General features: G+C 48.2%; 1 protein-coding gene across 5 annotated transcripts in view; it reads left to right on the top strand.

Moving 5' to 3' along the window:
• ATP2B4 (ATPase plasma membrane Ca2+ transporting 4) overlaps positions 1-20,607 on the top strand; it is a 94,787-nt gene extending 74,180 nt beyond the window's left edge. For 3 of the 5 annotated variants that reach the window (XM_028120337.2, XM_088016946.1, XM_028120339.2), the window contains exons 16-21: positions 3,221-3,412; positions 3,875-4,088; positions 4,646-4,857; positions 5,846-5,953; positions 7,883-8,059; positions 16,016-20,607. In XM_028120337.2, the coding sequence (XP_027976138.1) occupies positions 3,221-3,412; positions 3,875-4,088; positions 4,646-4,857; positions 5,846-5,953; positions 7,883-8,059; positions 16,016-16,327 (1,215 nt within the window). In that variant the 3' untranslated portion in view covers positions 16,328-20,607. The other 2 variants (XM_028120340.2, XM_088016947.1) reach the window with 2 other exon arrangements.
• The last annotated feature ends 1,235 nt before the right edge of the window (positions 20,608-21,842 follow it).

The following is a 21,842-nucleotide window of genomic DNA, read 5'->3' as shown; positions in this document are numbered from 1 at the left end:
CTAAGTTACTCTACTAAAAACCGTTCATTGTTTATTTTTTTAATATCATTATGAACTCACAGATTTAAGTATATTTGATGCGTTTCAATCCATTGCCTTTGTTATTATTTTGACGTTCACATTGACTTGTCAATAGCCTCATGAATACTGCTGGGTCCTTTAGATACAACCCCAGTTGTCCTTAATACCTTCCTTGGCTTCTGGCATGATAAGATGTTCCAGAATCATCATACATATTTCTCATCCTAGATCTGGAATCATCCATTTCTCAAAGAGTCCTGCTTTTTAGTAAGAAATGGTACTTAGAGAACACATCTGAATGTCAGGATGTTCCTTACTACCACGTAAATCATTGTTTCTAGATCTTTTCAGTGGTTTTGGTCAAAGCTAGGAAATAAATCTTTAATGTCTCTTTTTTGTCTTTGCATTTCTTTATTTTAAAGATAAAATACTTCATGAGTCCATATTGGCATTTTTTTAAATTTTTTATTGTTATGTTAATCACCATATATTACATCATTAGTTCTTGATGTAGTGTTCCATGATTCATTGTTTGTTCATAACACCCAGTGCTCCATGCAGAACGTGCCCTCCTCAATACCCATCACCAGGCTAACCCATCCCCCTACCCCCCTCCCCTCTAGAACCCTCAGTTTGTTTTTCAGAGTCCATCATCTCTCATGGTTCGTCTCCCCCTCTGACATACTTCCCTTTTCTTCCTCTCCTGTTATCTTCTTCTTTTTCTTTTTTCTTAAAATATGTTGCGTTATTTGTTTCAGAAGTACAGAACTGTGATTCAACAGTCTTGCACAATTCACAGCGCTCACCGTAGCACATACCCTCCCCAATGTCTATCACCCAGCCACCCCATCCCTCCCACCCCCAACCACTCCAGTAACAAAACCCGTTGCGAAAAACCATATTGGCATTTTTAATTCAAATTTAGAATTATAGAACTCTAACTTACTACTTTTATTTAACTTCCCTAATTTTATGTTTATATCTCTTAAGCTGAAAATTTTGATTCCTAATGGCATTAACATAATCCTTGTTTTACCCTAAAATATAAGTAACAGTCGCAAAATAGCAATAATAATACAATTACTCTACCAAAAACAGTTCAAGATTTTTCTTGTAGTTCTTTTTATCCTACAGGTATACTCTGCTAGGTTCTACCACCAAGGTACTATGTTTTTTTTAAAAGTCATTTGGAATATTTTTCCTTTGTGTGATTGTGCTACCCACTGGTTATACCAGTTCATTTATACCATGTTGCTTTCCATTTTAGAGATTGCTTCTTTTTTTTAAGTAGGCTCCACACTAGGCCCCAACGTGGGGCTCGAACTCCTGACCCTGAGATCAAGACCTGTGCTGAGATCAAGAGTCAGACACTTAACTGACCAAGCCGCCCAGGCGCCCCTAGACATTGCTTTTTAAACTTAATTTTGGGGCGCCTGGGTGGCTCAGTCGTTAAGCGTCTGCCTTCGGCTCGGGTCATGATCCCGGGGTCCTGGCATCGAGCCCCGCATCGGGCTCCCTGCTCGGCGGGAAGCCTGCTTCTCCCTCTCCCACTCCCCCTGCTGGTGTTCCCTCTCTCGCTGTGTCTCTCTCTGTCAAATAAATAAATAAAATCTTTTAAAAAAAATAAATAAATAAACCTAATTTTGATTTATACTCATATAAAGTAGTTATATAGTTCTAAAGTCAAATATACAAAACAAAGTCTATTCCTAGAAATCCAGCTTCTACGCCAATCACCTCCACCCTATTGCCTCCCCTCTTAACCCTAAGTAACATTTCTTTTGTTTTTGGTGTATCCTTCTGTTTGCTTCTTTAAAATACAATCAAATGTATGATATATTTGTATCCTATTCTCTTAGGTAAGTGATACTTATCTATACTGCCATGTATACTTCCCTACACACATACCATGCACTCTTTTTTTTCACATTCCATAGTAGAAAGTATATATAGTCCTCCTTTCTTTTTTTTTTCCCCCTCCTTTCTTTTTCCAGTGCATGTGACACATTGTGTGGATGTGTTAGAGAACTTTTTGATGGGGAAACTGAGTTGTATAATCTATATAACATATTTGTTTATTGTAATCTGGATAGGAAAATATTACTACCAGGTAAAGAGAACAAATCATCTACTACTGCAAGCCACATCAATGAATAAGCTCCTCTGTGGGCTATAGGCTTTCCAAGACATGGACTAGAAGTAGGGGCTGGGGTTCTTAGGGATGGTTTTGCGTCCCATAGACCATTAAAGATAGACAAGGTTTAAATAGATGAGGAAGGAGGATGTTTCAGGTTTAGGGAAATGGTGTAAGTAGAAGTCTAGACTCTAGAAGTAAAGGACAGATTCAGGGAGCTGTGAATAAACCAGTGGGTTTTGAGCAGAAAGATTATATAGGAGCAGACTGGAAAATGAATCTGAGTTCACCTGTTGAGGGCTCTGACTACCAGTCTAGAAATTTTACTGTTTCTATAAGCACAGCTTTCAACCATTGTCTATTGAGAAACCTCTAGTGGTTCCCCAGGAACAGGAATTTGAACAAGCAATAGGACATCTGAACTTCACTGCCAGACTACTCCTGCCAGAAAAAAGTGTAAGGTGACTTAGCGGTGTGGGGGAGACCAGGACTTAAGTGAGACATTGGCCGTGGCAAAAGAAATATAAGAACTTAGGGGGCAAAAAAAGAATTTAGGGGCTCCTGACTGGCTCAGTCGGTGGAGTGTGTGACTCTTGATTTTGGGGTTGTGAGTTTGAGCCCTATGTCGGTGTAGAGATTACTTCAAAATAAAATCTTGAAATAAACAAAGAGAGAGAAAGAGAGAGAGAGAAGGAAGGAAGGAAGGAAGGAAGGAGAAAGTAAGAAAGAAAGAAAAAAAGAAATCCAAGGTGGGGGAGTAGCGAAGAAGGGAGAAAGGAATATCAAAGATAACTGTCATTTCCAGTTTGGGCTCAGGAGTAAGACGGTGGCATCAGGCCCTAGCCCTGCTTTCTGCGGACTGACAGCAACACATTTTCTCTGGAGGAGAGGAGAACTCAAAATACAGTGGTTCGGTCATTGGCATTAGCGTGGGGAGTGCGCCCTCTAGTGTTTATGGCCGGTTCGGAAGCTTCTTGGAGGTCTGGAAACGCAGTCTGGGTTCAGAACGTAGATAAACTCTGCTTTATCTAGATCCTCATTGCTCTCCTTCCCTCTCTTACTCAGGGTATTGCAGGCACGGATGTAGCAAAGGAGGCATCAGACATCATCCTAACAGATGACAACTTCACCAGCATTGTGAAGGCAGTGATGTGGGGGCGAAACGTCTATGACAGCATCTCTAAGTTTCTGCAGTTCCAACTCACTGTCAACGTGGTAGCGGTGATCGTGGCCTTCACCGGAGCCTGTATCACTCAGGTGAAGGGAGTGCGGGGTGGGCCGGGAGGAGAGGGTTGAGGCGGGGGCTAGGGAACGTGGGGAGTGGGCTCCTGGCTACTGAGGATTAAGGACAAGAGTTCCCCCAGGGGGGTTGGGGCAGGAGTTAGCTCTCCTAGGTCTCCATCTGCCCATGCAGGGGAAAAATGAGAAGTTATCTACCGCTAATTTAGCCCATGCATGTTAGCCACTATGATGAGTACTTCTATGGTCTTCAGAAACAACCTTGCAAAGTGGGTATTCTCCCCATTTTACAGGCGAGGAACCCAAGGCTTAAAGAGGTTAAGTAACTTTCTCAAGGGCACTCAGCTAATAAATGGCCAGATCCAAAGTCTAGGTGGATAGCGGGAGCTAGGCCGTTGCAGGGGCAAAGCTGAGGCTGATGAGTGAGGTAGGGGCTGGTTTTCGAGGAAAGCTAAAAGAACTGGTGCTTCTTTCCACCAGGATTCCCCACTGAAAGCCGTGCAGATGTTGTGGGTTAACCTAATCATGGACACTTTTGCCTCACTGGCCCTGGCCACGGAGCCTCCTACAGAGTCTCTGTTGAAGCGTCGCCCCTATGGCCGAAATAAGCCTCTGATCTCACGTACTATGATGAAGAACATCTTGGGCCACGCTGTCTATCAGCTCACCGTCATCTTCTTCCTCGTCTTTGCCGGTGAGCCAAGGTTGGGGCTGGGGCTGGGGACAGGGGTCGGAGTGCAAAGCAGAGATGGGGACAGAGAACGGCCCAAGGGAGCAAGCTGAGCACGGGACAGGGGATGACAGCAGCTGCACCCACTGGGGGTGTCCCTTGCCCCGCTATGTGGCACATCATACTATTTGACATGCTCCTCTTGAGAATTTCACTGGGTGGCTTTCTGTAGTTCTTTTATTTTTTAAAGATTATAAAACTAAAGCTCGGGTCACGTGGTGAGTAAATAGTGTCACTAAGATGGAGCCTGTTGTCTGCCTGACCCTCATGCAGCTTTCCCCCCACGCTGCACCTTAAGAAGTCAAAGTCACTGGAGCGGACGCAGAGAGAGAGTCAGATATGCTGAGACCAGAGCTGACACTTAAAGTGTTTGATAACTAGTGTAGCTCAGATACTGACCCATTAGAATGGACACCAGCCGTAAGCCACCAGCTTGGCCATACCAACGTGCTGTTCTGACTCAACCTGAGCCCTCTCGGACACCATACTTAACCCGCTAATGCTTCCTTTGTCCCCACTAGGTGAGAAATTCTTTGACATTGATAGCGGGAGGAAGGCGCCTCTACACTCGCCCCCCAGCCAGCACTACACTATTATTTTCAACACCTTTGTGCTGATGCAGCTCTTCAACGAGATCAATTCCCGCAAGATCCATGGAGAGAGGAACGTCTTCGCAGGCATCTTCCGCAACCTCATCTTCTGCGCCGTGGTCCTGGGCACCTTCATCAGCCAGGTGAGCCTCTGGCTGGAGTCGGGGCAGGAGGGCTGGGATGGCAGAGGTCAGAAGCAGGGAACAGGGTTCCCTAGGTACCCAGGAGAAGCAGGGAGGGAAGGATGGGGACTCGGGCTGCAGATCGAACGCTTTTGGATTCCCAGTTGGCCTCCATTTGCCCATCGCTCTGGAACTGGAGCCTGCTGGGTCAAGTGCTGCGGTGCAAGGCAACACGTTGGTGGCAAATAAAATATGATTGGTGGGATCCTTTCCTTGTCTTTCTAAAGAACAGAAATTTCACAGAGTGGCCAAGAAGAGGGTCACTCCCCGCCGTCCTTTGCATGCCTCCTGCCAGCGTACGTGAGACGTGCGGGTACGTGCCGTAGGGCTCTGTCCTTGTCTCTGCCCCTTCGCTCCTGAGGGGCCCTGGTAGAAAACGCTGCGCAGTTCGCAGACAGAGAGGAGTGTGGCATGGCGCACAGGCAAATGGACAGATAAGCCTCTTGTAGAACTGAGGTCAAGGGCATGGCTGCCCTGGTGGTGAAATGATTGGGTCCCTTCCTCCTTGCCCTAGTCCCAGGTACACTGAACACCTGCAGATACAGGAGACTGTGAGCTCGCCCTATACTAAGGGCTTCTGCCCTCCGCAGCCGGGGTCCCCCTCATTGGCCCTGCTCTTCGATTCCTCCTCTCTGTGCCTTCTCTTGGCACCTCACCCACTGGCTGCAGTCACGAGAAGCCTTCAGCCCCCCTGGATCTGCCCCTCTTACCTTAATAATATCCATAGTAAGTAGCTCTGTCTCCCCCTCAGAGTCTCTAGAAAGACTGTGTCTGTCTTCTCTTCTCCCCTTCCAGATTTCTTCTTTCTCCTCCTCCGACAAGCAGATCAGGACTGGCACCACAGGGATCCTGGGCCAGGGCTCTGACGTCACTTTGGTGGCCTCGGCTAGAGGGCTAGCTGCCCATGACTCGCCTCCCTGATGGTGGGCTGCCTCTTTGTCTGTTCTAGATTCTCATTGTGGAGTTTGGGGGCAAACCCTTCAGTTGTACGAAGCTCACCCTTTCTCAGTGGTTTTGGTGTCTCTTCATCGGCATCGGCGAACTGCTGTGGGGCCAGGTGAGTACCGGCAGGCTTGCCCCATGCGCGGCGGGCACACGCTCTCTCCTCTGGAGGAGATAGGACATGCAACGGCGGCACCTCCCGGCTCCTCGCCAGCATCTTCTCCTTCCCCCCCCTTCCTCCCCCCTCTTTTCGAGGTTTTCCCGTCTTGCAGGATCCTGGAGTAGCATGATCAGTGCCCACCATTTCCGAGTCTTTGGATCTCTTCTCTAACCATGCCCAGAGGCAGGCAGATCCAAAAGTAAGGGTCTTAGAAGTAGAAGTTTACAGAGCAGAAGTCTTTATTTTAATGAAGCCACAGTCTGGCTGTGAGCTGCTGATCTGACCTAGTTTAGGGCTCCCCTGCCCGTCATGTTCACCACGGCCTTACTGAGTTGACTGGGTTGAATGGCTGACTCTCACCTTAGATAAATCTAGACCCACCAGGTCTCCAGAGAAGCAATGTAGCACCCAGTTCAGAGCATGGACTCTGGGACTGGCTACCCGGGTTTGAATCCCACATCTCCTTTCTACAAGTTGAATCACTTTGAGCAAGTGCCTTAACCACTCTGTGCCTCCTCAGTCTCCTCAAGTTAGGAGAACAGGATCATTGTTCATCGTTGTTAATCAGCCAATCAGTTACAACACAGAAATGACTTAGAACAATGTCTAGTGCCCTCTAAGTACACAGTAAAAGTTAGCTATGAACATGATAATAAGATCAGGTCTGGTAAGTTTTGTTCCTTCCCAGATACCACTTTGCACATCCCCCTCATCCTCAGCTCTGAGCCAGACCAAGCTCTGCTTTACAGACCTCCAGTCTCTACCGATGGGCACCTAGCCACCTGGGTAATGGCTTTGCTCTAAGTGGCCCCAGAGGTCCTTCCCTGGGACTGCAGACCTTCCCCCATAGACCTGCTAGTTGTTTCTTTCCTACATCCCAGATGCCTCCCTGATCAGTTGCTGTCCCAGTTCCTACCATGAGTCCCTCCACCCTGTTCTGTTTGGTGGCGTTTCTTTACCATCGGTCCCTTTTACACCTGGGTGAAGTTTGGTTGTTTCACCAACTGTCTGAAACTCCCGTCTGGGTCTGGTCTCACACATGACCACACAGTCTTGAGGCTAGAGACCAGCCTTCCTTCTGCATCACAGCAGCTCCTTCCAATCATCCAAAAGCAGACATTCTGCCCATTTCAAAGTCCTTGACTCCGTGTTGGACTGCTCATACAGTCCCTCTCTCATCCCAGCCCTGTCTACTCCTCGTCTGTGTGTCGGGGAGAACTGATTAACTGAGCTTCTGGAGTGACTTATTTTGAATTGCAAGCCCGACCTACTGCCCATGTCTGATGACACTTGTATATCCCCTCTTCCCCAGCCTGCCCCACCCACTTCCTCGCCCCAAGCCCAAGAAAACCTCTAGTACCCTTCCACCCTTGTTTTATAGCACAGGAATTACTTTGCACACGGTAACTAGAAGAGGGCCCTTCCCTTCCGACGCTTCCCTTCCCTTTGCCCATACACTCGCAATGGGATCATCCTCTCCTATCCCCAGACTTGTTTCCCCCCAGGCTCTGGTCCCTGTCCCTTCTTACCATGTGTCATGCATTATAGTTCTACTTCCCTTAAGAGACACATGGCAAAATAGAAATGAAGAACCGAGACAAAAGGAGAATCAAGTATATAACCAACTAGGCAGATGGCTGGCCGCATGTGCGAATGTCAGTTCTCCTTCGTGTGTCCACAAATACAGAAAACCTTCCTGAGGGCCTGCCATTTGGTAGGCCCTGAGGAGTGCTTGCCTGGCTAGGTTGGCACCTCTCCCACTGGCCCCCGCAACGGGTGATGGGGCAAAGAGTGACCTACGCGAGGGCCTGACCTCCCGTGAGCTGAGGGACCGCCCTCTCACCCTGATTCTGGTGTCTCCCCTTTTGCTGCACCTGTTCTCAGATCATCTCCACGATACCTACCCAATCCCTGAAGTTCCTGAAGGAGGCTGGGCACGGCACCACCAAAGAGGAGATCACCAAGGACGCAGAGGGGCTGGACGAAATTGACCACGCAGAGATGGAGCTGCGCCGAGGCCAGATCCTCTGGTTCCGGGGCCTGAACCGTATCCAGACTCAGGTACTCTGATAGTGGCCTGTCCCCCTGCCGGGAGAAGACATCTCTCCATGTTGGGAAGTGTGGGAGGGGCAGCCGCTCTTGGCAGCCAACATCTCTTCCCTCCCTAAGGCTCACTGCCGGTGGGCAGCCCGAGCTCCCTAGCTCCAGGGCCGAGCTGCCCGGGCCTCTCTGAGAGGAGAGGAGTCATAGGGCCCAGAGCACCGGACGCAAACTGGTAGCATCGTGCTTTAGCTTCCAGTCGGTTCTAAAGCTCATTTTGCCACCCTCCCTGGGGCCAGCAAGCTTCCTGTGTAAGGTCTCTTGCAAGCACCAGACCTGACGTCAGGGTGGGAGATGTTCGGAGTCTATCCCTACCCTTCAGAAGGAAGGAGTTAGACAATATCCCTAAGGCAGCATCGCCAGCATACACTTTGTATGCATCCCCAAGCTGCTGTGAGGGTAACACAGCCGTTATCTGGAGGGGTCTTTGTAAAAGAAACTCACCCTCTCATATCTTCCCCACTCACACTTTAAGGCCATGGTGGGGAATCTGACGGCTCAGTGTGTATAAATGACAAAAGTCTCTCAATGCCTGAGTATCTTTTGCAGGATTCAGATTTGCTTCCCCAAAAGGAAGAAGCTATAATTTCCTCAAACCTTTTCCCTTCTCGCAATTTCTGAAAGAGCATAGATGGCTGCTCTTAAGCGCCCTGCCTATGGAGCCCTACAGTAACGTTTTTTCCTCCCACTTTCCATGCAGCAACTGTAACCACCTGCTCCTGGGTGGGCGGGCTGGTCTAGGCCCTGGTCATTCTATCAGGTTCCCTGTTCTTGCCCTATATGCCTCTGTTCTATGAGTCCTGAGATTTCCCATCTCCAGAGAGCAGGCCTATTCCTCTCTGCTGGTTGGCTGGAGATCCCAGAAACAAGTTCCACTCTCAGAAATTAGCTGCCGATGGCGTAGAAAGTTCCCTAGTCAAGCCCACCTCGTTCGGTCATAGGGAAGAGAGATCAAATGAATCCTCACCACTGCATACCTGCCGGGAACTTGTCCCCCATAGGCAAGACGGTGACGGAAGTGGGAAGGCAGGGCTCGTTAGAGAAGCACTGGGGTTCCTTTCTGCTCCCTCGGGTTCCTCCCCGCAGAGAGGGAAACTCCCCAGGGCCTGCAAACCCCACCCTCACCCCCCTCCAGGCCACTGGCTCTTGTCTCTAAAGCCCCGGTGCTTTCCTTCAGGTCTGCTCCTTTCAAAATAACCTGTCTGCTTTTCTCCCTTCAGGGTCACTGCCTCCTCTTCTCCTATGTGATATTGTTTTTTCCCTAGCCCAGGATTCCCTCGTTCCGGCATCTCCTTGGCCCCTCGCCAGTCTTCCATCGCGGGGGGCTGAGCTTCATGGATCTCCCTTCCCCTCTACTCCCAATTCCCACTCCCTTGACTCTATACCTCTGGGTTCGGATGCACGACCTGCACAGTTTTCACTGTGGAAGTGGGGGCCTTGTGACGTTAGCAAGCTCAGGAAAGTACCTTCCCCGTAGCGGTCCCCCCTCCCCATGTGCAGCCCCTTCCCTCCCACGGGATCAGGCCGCTCCGTATCCCGGAACTAAAAACTATATAACGTGATGAAGGGATGGTAGTTTAGCTCAGACTTTGGTCTGAATCCGGAAACCAACCCTCAACATTCCGTGGCTTCTCAGGAAGCTTTATAAATAAGAACAACTGTCTGTCTCCTAAGGTGCCTGTTTTGTCACCTTCTCACCTGGGGAAGCAAAGCGAAATGGATGGAGTCAGCCCCTGCTATTAAGCCTGTGGGCGTTTTTTAAGATGGTGCTACCAGATCCTGAAGGATAGAGGAATTCCTTTTGATTTGTTCCTTGTCACTTAGGGGTCAGGGATCAGGACAGTAGGTTTGTCCCAGACCCCAGACCAAGGCCGTGGTTGGTAACCAAACGGCACGAATCACCTCTGTGTCTGAGAAGTAGGACACAGAGAACCAGAGACCACTTGCTAGACTGTAGCCGCTGACCACCATCGCCGCCAACCAGCACGTCTTGCTCCCCCGCCCTCGGTCTAGCTACCGAGTTATTGTCAGACGTTGCCAGACGTTTCAGGAGCCCCGGTGCCGGTGGCATTCTCGCTAAGGAGTCTGGCTGCTGGGTTCCTGAGCTCCCTTCTCAGGGGCCCTGTCTGCTTCAGCCCAAGGAGCAGGGTCTCAGGACACCCAGAAGCAGGTGAGCCCGGCAGTTGGGGTCTAGGAGCCTTTCCACCCCAGCCGCCTGTGTGTGGCCTCCTACCTGCCTCGCTTTTTTTCTTTAAAAACGCAGGAGTTCTTTTCCTGCAAAATCTGCAAAAATCGATAGTCAACTTAATTGGTTCAGAGGTTCCTGAGGCTCAAAATTCAGTTACTATATTATACTCCACCTTCTATCTTAAATGGCATGCCTTATTTTTTAAGACTACAGGTCAACACAATGAATAAGCTGTCACTCTCTGTTAGGGGTCACGGGGTAGAGAAGTCCCTTTAAATTGTAGATACTTTTGGACACCCGCACACCTAAAATGTCCTTCGTAGGCTGCAAGGGAAGAGAAGACCGGATTCTGGCTGGGTATTTGGACTCCATGGCAAATTGTTCTTGAAAGGAAGTGGGCTGTGCAATTAATGGTTTTCCCCTTCTCCTCACCGTTGCTTTGTGTATGAGGGAAACTTCTCTCTTGCTCCTGCTCCTATCCCCTTTTCCCAGCACTTTCCGTCCCCCTGCCCTAACCCTCCAGGATCCCCGCCCCCACCTGTTTCTTCCCCTCTCTCTGGACTGTGCAGCAAAGCTGTCTCACTCTCTGATTCTTTGCAGATCGACGTAATTAACACATTCCAGACGGGAGCCTCTTTTAAGGGAGTCCTAAAGCGACAGACCATGGGGCAGCACCTTGATGTTAAACATGTTCCTAGCTCATCCTATGTAACAGTTGCGCCAGTCACATCTCCCCCCACCACTTCTGTTCCTGCTGCTGTCTCATCTCCTACTCTGGGCAGTGAGTGAGAGTCTATTATGATGCATGATTTGCTAGAATGACCACAAGAGAGCACGTGGCATCCACTTTAACAAACCGTGGCATCCACTTTAACCAACTGTGGTTATCTTTTCCTTTTGGTTTTTCCCTTTGACCTCTGACTTAAGGGAAGAAAAATGGGACAGAAATCCCAATCCCAAAGCAGGCTGTGTGCCCTTTTATTTTATTTTATTTTTTAATGTTGAAAAACTATTAAACCATAATCATTTTAATGACAATAATCCTGCTTTCTGATCGTTCCTCTGCATTGCCTGTTTCTTCCTTGAGTTTTTTGTTTGTTTGGTTTTACTTTGAGTTGTTTGTTGGTTGGTTGGTTTTGCTTTGTTTGGATATGTTGTTGCTCCTCTCCTCTCCTGCTCCTTTGAGTCTAAACTTGATCTCCTGAGGTTAGAGGCGAGGTTGGGCCAATGAAAACCCAGCCCTCTCTTCCTGGGAGGGAAGGGGGACAAGTTTCAGATCTCCTGAAAGAGAATATGAAGAGAGCTACCCTTCCCATGGGCTTTTCTACCAGGAGATCCCTCATCATTGAGCCGACATTGAACTTGGCCGATAATAACAGTCCTTCTGGGCTACCGCCCTGTCGTGAGCTGGCAACATTGGCGTAGAAGCTGCAGCTGAGCGTGAAGAAAAGAAGGAGCTCAGTTCAGTTGCACAGGGCTGCGTGTCCCCGAGGTTTCACTTTTCAGGGACGGCAAACCAAGCTCTGGTCTAAGAATCAATGTATTCACATCTGGGCAGGAGAAATGTATATGCAAAGGTCCAAATAACTTAATTTTCTTCACTCCAGCTTTTTCCTTTTTAGGAATTTCTGAAGAGCAACTTTTGTTTTGTTTTGGTCTTTTGCTTCCCCTTTCCTCTAGTTTGACTGTCTCACCCATAGCCAGCCCTTCACGCCTTATTTTGCACATGAAGTTTTAGGTGCCTCTTTCTGGGCCAGCCTATCAGCTGGAACATTGTCAGTGTTTAACCTAAGATCTGGTGCTCCCATCAGGAGATGGTTGGATTCTTGCTAATGCTTATGCCTTACAATTCCGGGTCATTTCACCTTCCCCAAATGGGACACAGAGAGGAGAGAAGGCTCTTTGCTGATAGTGCTATTAAGGTATTTGGTGGGGAAGAAGTCTCCGTGTATTAAGTCTATTGTGAGCTTCAGATATTTGACTGTTTTATTTATCTCTTCTTCCCCCATCCCCCCAAAACCCCAGAAGGGAGGGCACGGTAAAGAAAGAACAGTTGCATTATCTGTGGTTCACGTGATTGTGAGCTGTGCAGGTTAACCAGAATCAGATTATTTGTTGTCTTTGTGGCCAAATGTAAGTATTCTGGTGTGAGATATGAGGGGTGGGGTTTTCTATAGATACATATTTCTTTAGGCCCTAAAGCAGTCAAAGAACTAAGTAAGTCTTACCCTGCAAAAATCTAAGAGCTTCTCCCTCTAGTCCTTCCACATTCCTTTCTTATTTCCTTTTTTCTTCTAGCTTTTCCCTGTCCTTCTAAGTAGTATCTGTTCTTTTTTAATCATGCCTTTCTGTGAGGAAGGGCTAGTGTCAGCTGTCCCAATGATTTGAAGGTGGAAAGAGACTAAGCAGAAGACAGAGCCCATCGGGTTCTTATGGAATTGCTCTTATGGAAAAGAGGGTAAGCTGCTGACCCTCAAAGGCAGAAATTGAGTCAGGAGACAGCCACACCCGCGCTCTCTCCAGCTGCTCCTACTTACCCAGATGTCCCAGAAGAAATAGTCACGCATTTCAGGACCTCCGTCCCCATTCCAGATCTCCAAGTGAATTCAGTTATTTGTCTAACCTTCGGTAGATAAATCTTTAAGATTTCCCTCTATAGGAAAACCCTTAATTCCTTCTCTTCCCCTGGTTTCTGAAAAGAGAACAGAAGACTATAGAATCTAGCTGAAGAAATGGAGTCTTCATCTGCCCATTCACTGAGCTCCAGAGAGTGGTCCTTAGCCCTCATACCTAATCGAAAGGTCCAGCCTGGTAAGGACTCCTGAGACACGAGAAACAGTCGCCCTTCAATCAGCCACTTCTATGTGTAGGACAGGGGCCACAGAAGAGCCATGTCCCAGAGGTTTTGGGGGACAGTAACTGGGGAAGGACGGGCTGATTGGCTGAATGGAGAATGCCTACAGCTTTCACAGTGACCACTTCACTAGCTGTGTCTTGTTCCCCGTACTCTGCTCACGCACCAGGCATCGGGGAAGGAGGATGCCACCTTTGCTTGGGGTAGACTGGTGGTGATGTATCTGTGTGATTGTTCATCAGCATGTGTTATATATTCTCTGTTGGAGCTGAGGAGCATTCTGGCACAGCCCCAAGCCCTCCACCCCCCACCCTTCTCTCCCCCACCAGGCCACTAGAGGTGCCGCCTAGTTCCCTGACTCCTCTTCCTTCAAGCTTCCCTTGCAGGATGCTGGTTTCCCTTTAGATTCTAGAAGCCCTGCAGTCTAGCCGGATGACTGTTCCTTGCTCCCCCAAAGAAGATATTTTCCCTATTGTTTCCATCTACCCATTCCAATTCACTTTTATCTCCCTTATTGTTTGCCTGTAACAGTGTTATTGATCACCCCAACAGGTGAGAGGAAAAGCCAGAAAACAGGGCTCCAGACCCTGGCTCTAACCCCAATTTTTAAAAATCTGTTTTCTATTGGATTTCACATATAATTATTTTCATTAAGTATTCAGTTGCTTCAAAAATAAATAGAAGCAAGAAGTTTGAAAATCACTGATATTGAAGATAACCAACTGGTGGTGTAAAAAGGTACCTCTTCTTCTGCAGCACTTGTTAAAAACTTGGAAATCTCAAGAGCAGGTGAAAAGTGTGGGCTATGTCATCCCTCCTTACAGGGGGTGGTATGGCTTTGAACCCATCTCTTGACCAGGGAGGAGGCACTGGGTTTGGACTCACTTCATCCAAGGTGCCTTGCTCTCAGATTTGACGGAGATCAGTTAAAGCTTGGGGGCCTCTGGAAGACCAAATGGAGCCTCTGTTCCATCTGATCTCACCTAGGTCTGGAGCAAAGAGAACATGACAGGTAAAATTCACCCATCAGATTGTCAACAGCAGTCAGAGAAGGATGGAAACGTAGGTCCTTACCTTCTGTTCAGCATGGCGAATGTGCGCCCAGGTTCCTTGCTTCTTCTTGGCTGAAGTGTGGAGCCGATTCTACCGAGCAGCAGAGAGTCCTTTGCCTTCTAAGCTCTGGGCACCCACAGTCCTGGGTGGGCAAGCTGTTGGGGCGTGAGGCAAGGTAAGGAAAGCCGTAGCCAGCGAAGACACAGCTTCAGTGAATCCTCCTCATGTGTTAGTCTTGACGGGTCTATCTAGGAATAGCATTGCCTGACTCTTTATGTCTCCTTTGTCTGCACATTCTTGCCTCTTCTCTAGGGACCTATTCTTTGCTGAAACAACAGAGGCACGGAAGAGGGGCCCTAGGCCACCACTCAGCCTCCTTCCCTTGCCCCTCCTACCATACCAGTCTCTCCGGCAGTAGCCTCATTTCTTTCCTGAGGGAATGATTTTTGGACAAGACTAGGCTCAGCCACCTCCCCACCACCAAAACCATCCTCCAGCCACATTCCTCTCCCTTGGCCTCTCTCTCCCACCGTCTCGGGATCCAACCTACTGCCCCAACCCCAATTCTGCCAACCCAGGTTCTAAACCATACTTCAGAGAGGCCTACCGTTCAGAAAAGCAGGCTGCCAAGAGAGCGGGGACCCATGGATGAGGCAAAGGCTGACCACAGGAATCAGTTGTTGTTTATTTTTTTCCTTTTCTCCCAGTTGACTGAATCCCTTCCTTTTTTGTGTGGTAGAAAGAGACTTTGACACTTACGGGGCAGTGCGTTTCCCTCTGCCCACTAAAGCCACGTCGTGTTTCCATTCCTCCATCTTCTTCATCCGCCTCATCAGAAAAGCCACTTGTCTATAGCACGGCCTCCAACCGGGTGGTTTCTCTCCTGGTCCCATCCCTTCCCTTCTCCACATAAGGTCATGCCCCCCAAAACCCAAGAAACAGCTGGAGAAAGCCGCAGGCTGGGGCACAGGTATTATGCACCAGAGGCATGGACATGCACTTGAACTGGGAGAGCCAGCTCTTCTCTCCGTGGTCAGGAGGAAGGCATCTTCTCATACCCATGTTTCAGCCCCATCTGCCAGGGGAGGGACGGAAGGAGTGGAGTTCCACTTTCTTGGGGGGGCAGGGGACATGGCAGAGGTTGTGGGATAGAAATGTGTGCATGTTTCCTGACTGAAAGAGCAATTATTCAACTGGAGAGTATAAGAATTTTAATTTCTTGCATGCTGCTGACACAAATGAAGAGTGCTTTGTCTGCCTTGCTGCACGGTATCCATAGCCACTTATCACCCAAAGTGTATTATGTACGGACTGGTATGAGGTTGACTCTTTAAGGGTTTTAAGCAGATAACTAAACTTCAATGTGTAACTTTTCCATTCCACGTTCACAAAATGTTTGGCCTCGACACAGAAAGCCACATGTCTGAATCATCTTTTAAGTTCGGCTATTAATTTGCACCTGGTTCCAATGTTCTTGCCCTCATCCAAAAGAACTAATGAATCCTTGTTTTCTGTTTCATTTTAAGAATGGATTGTTTGGGAATGCTAACTTTGCTTTGGGTTTTCTACCTTTTTTTTTTTTTTAATGCAGCTTTGAAATATTCAGTTGTTTGCCATTACTCACCCCACCCCACCCCCATGCTTGAAATTTGATGTTTCTGGTGTTCCATAATCTCTTCTTATGTGTTTGGTTTCGGTTGTTGCGCGGTAGTGTTTCGTAGTTGGAGTTTTGTTTCTCTCCTCAAACCACCAGTTCTTTGTTCTACTGGTCCATTCTCACCTTCGTGTTTTCTCATCCTCCCTTTCCTTCCCCCCGGTATAGATCAAAGTGGTCAAAGCATTCCATAGTTCCCTCCACGAAAGCATTCAGAAACCCAAGAACCAAAACTCCATCCACAACTTCATGACCCACCCTGAATTCGCCATAGATGAGGAGGTGCCACGAACACCACTCCTGGATGAGCATAAGGAGGAAAATCTTGACAGTCCTAAGGCTGGGACTGGGGTGCTCCTGTTGGATGGTGAGGTCACGCCATACGCCAACAAAAACAACAACGCGGTGGACTGCAGCCAAGTGCAAATTGTTGCCTCCTGTTCAGAGAGCCCTCTGCACAGCCTGGAGACATCCGTTTGAACTTCATTCTCTGACTCCCATCCCGCTTTCCCCATGTCCTTTTTCATCTGTCCCATCAGTAAGGTGACGATGGGGACTTTTCACTGTCATGTCAGCTGCTCCCAAGTACGTGTGAACCCCCATCTGACCATGAAGAGGCAAGAGCACAGACCTACGAGGATGTCGACTTAAACTTGAGCTGGGGTTTGTAGCAGGACCCAGTCAAACCCCAGGCAGGTAATGAATGGTAGGATCTACTCCTTGGGTGTATCAGTTGTCATTTTTAAAGAAATGATGACAATCCTCTTGGCATCTACCCCAACCCAGACTCTCCTCAGTGTACATACGTATGTCACCATCTCCTGACCTCTGAATTTTACCCTATGAGTCTGTGCCATTTATAAGCTAAGTCGAGGGTTCCGAGAGACAAATGTCCCCAAATGCAATGTGTTGAGGTAGGAATGGAATGTATAGAATCAGCCCCATAGAGTGAGTGTTTTTAAAATGACTTCCCCATTTTCAAAACTTACACCTAAAGCCCTCTAGCTCTTTCTGCCCTTCTAGTCAAACCTCCCTAAGGTTCTTTTGGTCTTTTGTGACCACTGTCTCCCTTACCTTCACTCTTTCTTGTTCTTTTTTCTTTGTTCTTTTTTTTTTTTTTTTTTAAGTTGTGATGATTAAGAAAGTGGAATGGACATGGCTGAATTGAGTCAACTTTGGCCATTCCCCCTTCTGGCCCCAACGGAATCCTTGGCTTAGTCCTAGAGGCAGATAGGTTTCTTAGCTAATGGGATCCTCTTGAAGCAATTGAGAGCTGGTAAGAATGTATTTCTGTTGTTGCCAGGTTACCTTCCCCTTCTGAACTGCCATCTTGTCAGGTGTGTGTCCTTTCTAAGTGCCAGGGAGATCAGCTTTGACCGTGAAGCTCGCATATGTTTGTTAAATAGTTTTTCCCATAAGCCTGAGCTTTCTCCTATTCCTAAAGTGGTGGCAAAAGAAGGGATTGAGAACGGCCCTGCCTCCTAACTGGACTGGGATATTGAGGACCCGCAGCTGGCAGGTCCACGACAAGACAGACCATCAGAGCCAACTCTTGTACCATCTTCCCTGGGTTGACCACTCCTGCTTTTAAAGCCTTCCGCCACAGCGCTTCTAGAACCGGACCTGCTTGGTGCGGGAGTGCGTACTGAGAAGACGGGAGAGGCAGAAGGGCCGTTCTAGCAGGTTCTGAGAAACCAGACACCTTGAGCTTAGGCGCCCAGGTACCAGCTTTGACATACCCCTCAGCTTTCTCATTCTGCTCTGTCGTGGCCCCTATCGTCTGGTCTCAACAGGCCCCAACCTCTCTCGCATATTCCACATTTGAAAGTACCCATCCCAAAGTGGGGTCCAGTGACATTTTGCTGACTTAAAGGAGCAAAAGACCCACCCTGGAAAGTTCTCCTTCCTCTCTTCCTTTGCTCCCACGCGCCCCCCTCGAGGCCCTCTCCAGAACGTGTTCAACTGCTGCACATGAAGCCCTGTGCCTTCCTTCCCTGAACGCTGCCCAAAGCATCCCCCTCCCACCTGCCTCTCAGGAGGTAGGGACCTCACTAGGAGATTTTTTTTAAGTGTTCCTTAATGGGACAAGGTGGAGCCACGTTTGCAGGAGCTCCATTTTTATCCCTGCTGGTGTTGACATAAGCTCTTCCGTGCAGGGGCTCGTTAACTCACGTCTACCAATTCCCATGAAAGAAATGAAGCCCGTCCCCCTGTTTCAAGAGTGATGGCAGTGTGGGGGTGGGGCTTGAGGCTCTTCTGAACCTGCCAGACTTCCACTTGTGAGCGTAAGGTGGCCGGAACCTATGCTCTCCGGTCCTCTCTTGGGGCTCCCTCCTCACTGCCCCCTTCCTCCTGAGCTGTCCTGAGGTAGGAAGAGCAAAGACACAACACCCCCACCACATCCCCACTGTTGCACAACCCGCCAGATTTGACTTGGGCTTTGTAAAGGTCACATGCTTCAGCAATCTTTTCTCTGTCTTAAATCCTCATGTGGGAATAAAACAGCTCACCCAAGGTGTTAGGTGTGCACATATATATTTATTAAGTACATTGGAAGATTTCGTTCTGTCAAGTCTTTTATTACCTCAGATCAGTTTAAAAAACAAGCCAATAACAAACTTCGGAGGCTATCGCACCATTCCTGTTCCCAAAAGACTCTCGTGGTGCCAGACAGGTTACTCTTGAGGGCTTGTGTCTACTTGTTTAAAGTCAATGGCTTTTGTGTGTCTTTTAGTTTCCATGGTAGGAGAGAAAATAGAGAATATTATGCAAAAATATATAGTTTTCTTTAGCTCAGAAACAGATATTTTTGAGTCAGCCATATGTATTTTGTTTAAAGGTTTTGAAATAAAGTGCTGTCGTGTTACCCTGTGGAAGGAGCATATAACCAGCTGTTGTACGTGACAGGCAACTTAGCGTATTTGTGACTGGTTGTAAAACCAATGCACCGTACTTCCTTTCTCCAAACAGCCATCTTTATACTTAGGGGGAAAAAAAATGTGTTGGGTTCTAGACTTTTTTAATATAAATTTTGTTGATATGGAATTGAGTAAGTTTAAGTGTTTATGTGCATATGTTTTTTATATAAGTTTTTTTCTATTCAGTTTTAGTGATCCAACTGGCAGTGAGTAAATATGGCGTAAGGTAATAAAGCTTTCCCCCCATATGGTGCTTTCGATCTGAAAAGGGTCTGATGGGGAGAAGGGGAAATAATTCTCCTAGAGAAACCTAGGAAAGTGGGCAGTGGCCTGTGGATGGGAAGGAAAGCAGCCAGTGAGAAAGGAGTGTGCATCGCCCATGGAGGTGGGTGCCAGGCCTTTTAGTAACTAGTGTTCAGGGTCAGGGGCCTTGGCTGGATGTTGTTTTTTGAGGAGTAGCTGGTAGAGTAGTACCCAAGGCATGAATATCTCTCGGGCTGCAAGGGTACTCTGATTGGGGCTTTGCCTATTTTATGGTTCTTTCACCCATGTTTTATGGGTTCTTCACCCTGGGAGTTTTCCATTAGTGAGCTTTTGTGCGAAGCTCTGATTTGGGACTTCCCCTCTCCTAGAAAGGTTGTGTGCGATATATGAGATGGGGGAGAGAGTTCTAAGTGGAAGTCACAAAGGCCGGTCCTAACCCGGGGTGACCGCCTTGGGGCTAGGTCCTTCCCAGAGGTGCCCTCTGCTCTCTGAAGTGATGACTCCCCCATCCCTAAAGGTGTCAGAGAGACCACCTCGCAATGCTTCTGACACTTGTGGGTTCTGTAGGGTCTGGGTTTCTTCTTCCACTCGAGCTTCAGAGGGGAGAGTTCGCACAGTTCTATCTGAGCGATTACCTCACTGCCGAAAACCGAAAACCTGGCGGGGGTAGGGGCAAGTCCGCATGCAACCTCGAAATGCCTCACCTCCTTTCTCTCCTGCTTTCTTTGCCTCACGATCGATCGAAGCATCCCGTAATACCATCACAAAGTGCACACTTCCTCACTCTCCATATCTAGGGACCACCTACAGCAGTGGTGGGGACAAGCACTTGTAAATGGCTGCTATTCTGAAGCCATTCTAGCCTTTTCCTCAGAATAGACCAGATGCCCTTCCATGTAGCTCAGTGCCAGTGCTTTGCCTCCCAAGCCCTGCTGTCAGGCCTGCTGTCCCCTTTCCTCTTGCTGAAGAGAGACGGAGGCAAGTGAGCTCCCCGTGACCGAACTGGCCTTTGGTTCGTGTTTGCTCCCCATCTGTATATAGGCCATATGTGAATATGCCGTATCTATATGTGCCAACAGATCTATCTACGTTGTCCTTTTCAAAATCAGCACGCAGGTAGGAATTTGGAGTTTCTTTCTTTTTTTTTTTTTTCAGTAACTAGTATAACAAGCACTGGTATTTTTGTATAAAAAAGAAAAACAAAACAAAAGATTGACTGTTGTGGTCTGCATGACATAAACAAACATGGTGATATCCAAGCAACGTGTACCCCAGTGTGTGTTGCCATAATTTGCTGTTCGGCTTAACGGTGCACCCAATCTGTATTTGCATTCTGATATTATTTAAGCTCTCTGTACAATGTTTTGCATGTATTTATATGGTTCGTAGGGAAAAAAAATGCTGTAAACTGGCAAATCTGAAATTCAAATATGTTGTCCACTGAGACGGGAAGAAGAGGAGTTTGAAAAGATGGGGAAAAAAGGGATAGTTTTTTTTTTTTGGAACCAATAAAGCTTGTTGCTGATGAGCAGAAACCAGTACTGCCGTGCACTGAGAATAAAAACCCCATGCCCACTAGTACCTGTGCTGTCCTCAATGTGTCTCCACTTGTGGGTCATTGTCACTGAGGCTCTGCTGGAGTTTGAGGAGGGACCCGCCGCAGCCGCATCGAGACCCCCGTCCGTGCCAGCCCGGAACTCAGCTTGTCACTGGCCCCTGCCACACTTCTCTGCCAACACAGCCCTCTGGCCACTCGCGGCCCCACTTGCCAGGTCCACGCGCTGGTGGGACAAGCTTTGCTCGGCTCGCTTCGGGCGGAACCCCGGAACAGTCGGGGCACAGTGAAGCCAAAGCTTTTGAGAAAGGATGAACTGGGAAGGATGAGAGTCAGAGTGGCAGTCCTTTCTTATGCTCTTTGCCTTTTTTTTTTTTTTTTAATGAAATACATTCTGGAAAAATTCATTCCCCTGATATTAGCACCTTTTTTTCCTACCTTGCCTCTGGGGCTCTCCCTGTCTCCTTTCTCCAAGTTTTTGTTCTATTCCATTCTGTTAATTGTCCCATTCACCAAGTCTCTGGCAGGACCTATGAGGCCCCAGGTTTGGGCCAAAACCGCTTCCTGGCAGGTCATTTGGGTTCTGAGCTTTTGTATCTCAGAACTCAGAACTCCCTGCCCCTTTCATCCCGGCGCTCGATCAAGTTCCCTGCTCTCTCTGAACACATCAAAAGGAGGAAAGGACTTTGTGGGCTCCCCCTGGTCTGTTAGGAAAAGTATGCGGGAGAAGGACAGCCCAAACTCTGCCGGCTGTTTGAACAGGCGGCTTCTGAAGGTGGAGTCAGCCCTGGAGGAAAAATCTTCTGGAGTATGAAGTCTCATCCCCACGTCCCCTGCCCGCCCCAGCTCACGCTCCATGGGCACAGGCACACTGCCTACTTCATTTCTTTAAAACTTGGACTAGGGCAGAAAAAATGAATAATTCATAACAGGGGCTAGGTCTTGTTTGATAACAGAAGTCATTTGCAAAACAGAACTAGTCTTTTTCACATTATAGGTTCCCTCCCAATTACCCTTGCTAGAATGGGATGCAAAGCACACAGGCATGCGCACACAGACACACACACACACACACACACACACACACACACACAGGGCTAGAGTCCTTTCTAAAGTTTGGCCCTGAATTGCCCCTTACTCTCGCCTTGTCTTGGTTGGACCCAAGATCTGTGCCTCTCTATGAGGCCAAACTGGATCTTAAGCATCTACACCGCCTAACTCCAGTGTGCGGTAAGGTGTGGAGGATGAGCTTCAAAGT

The sequence above is a fragment of the Eumetopias jubatus genome, unplaced genomic scaffold (assembly GCF_037043125.1).
Source record: "Eumetopias jubatus isolate StellerSeaLion01/CBP00866 unplaced genomic scaffold, mEumJub1_p1.0 scaffold_12, whole genome shotgun sequence".
NCBI lineage: Eukaryota > Metazoa > Chordata > Mammalia > Carnivora > Otariidae > Eumetopias > Eumetopias jubatus.
The sequence above is the reverse complement of the archived record's forward strand: the minus strand, read 5'-3'. Positions and strand labels throughout refer to the sequence as shown.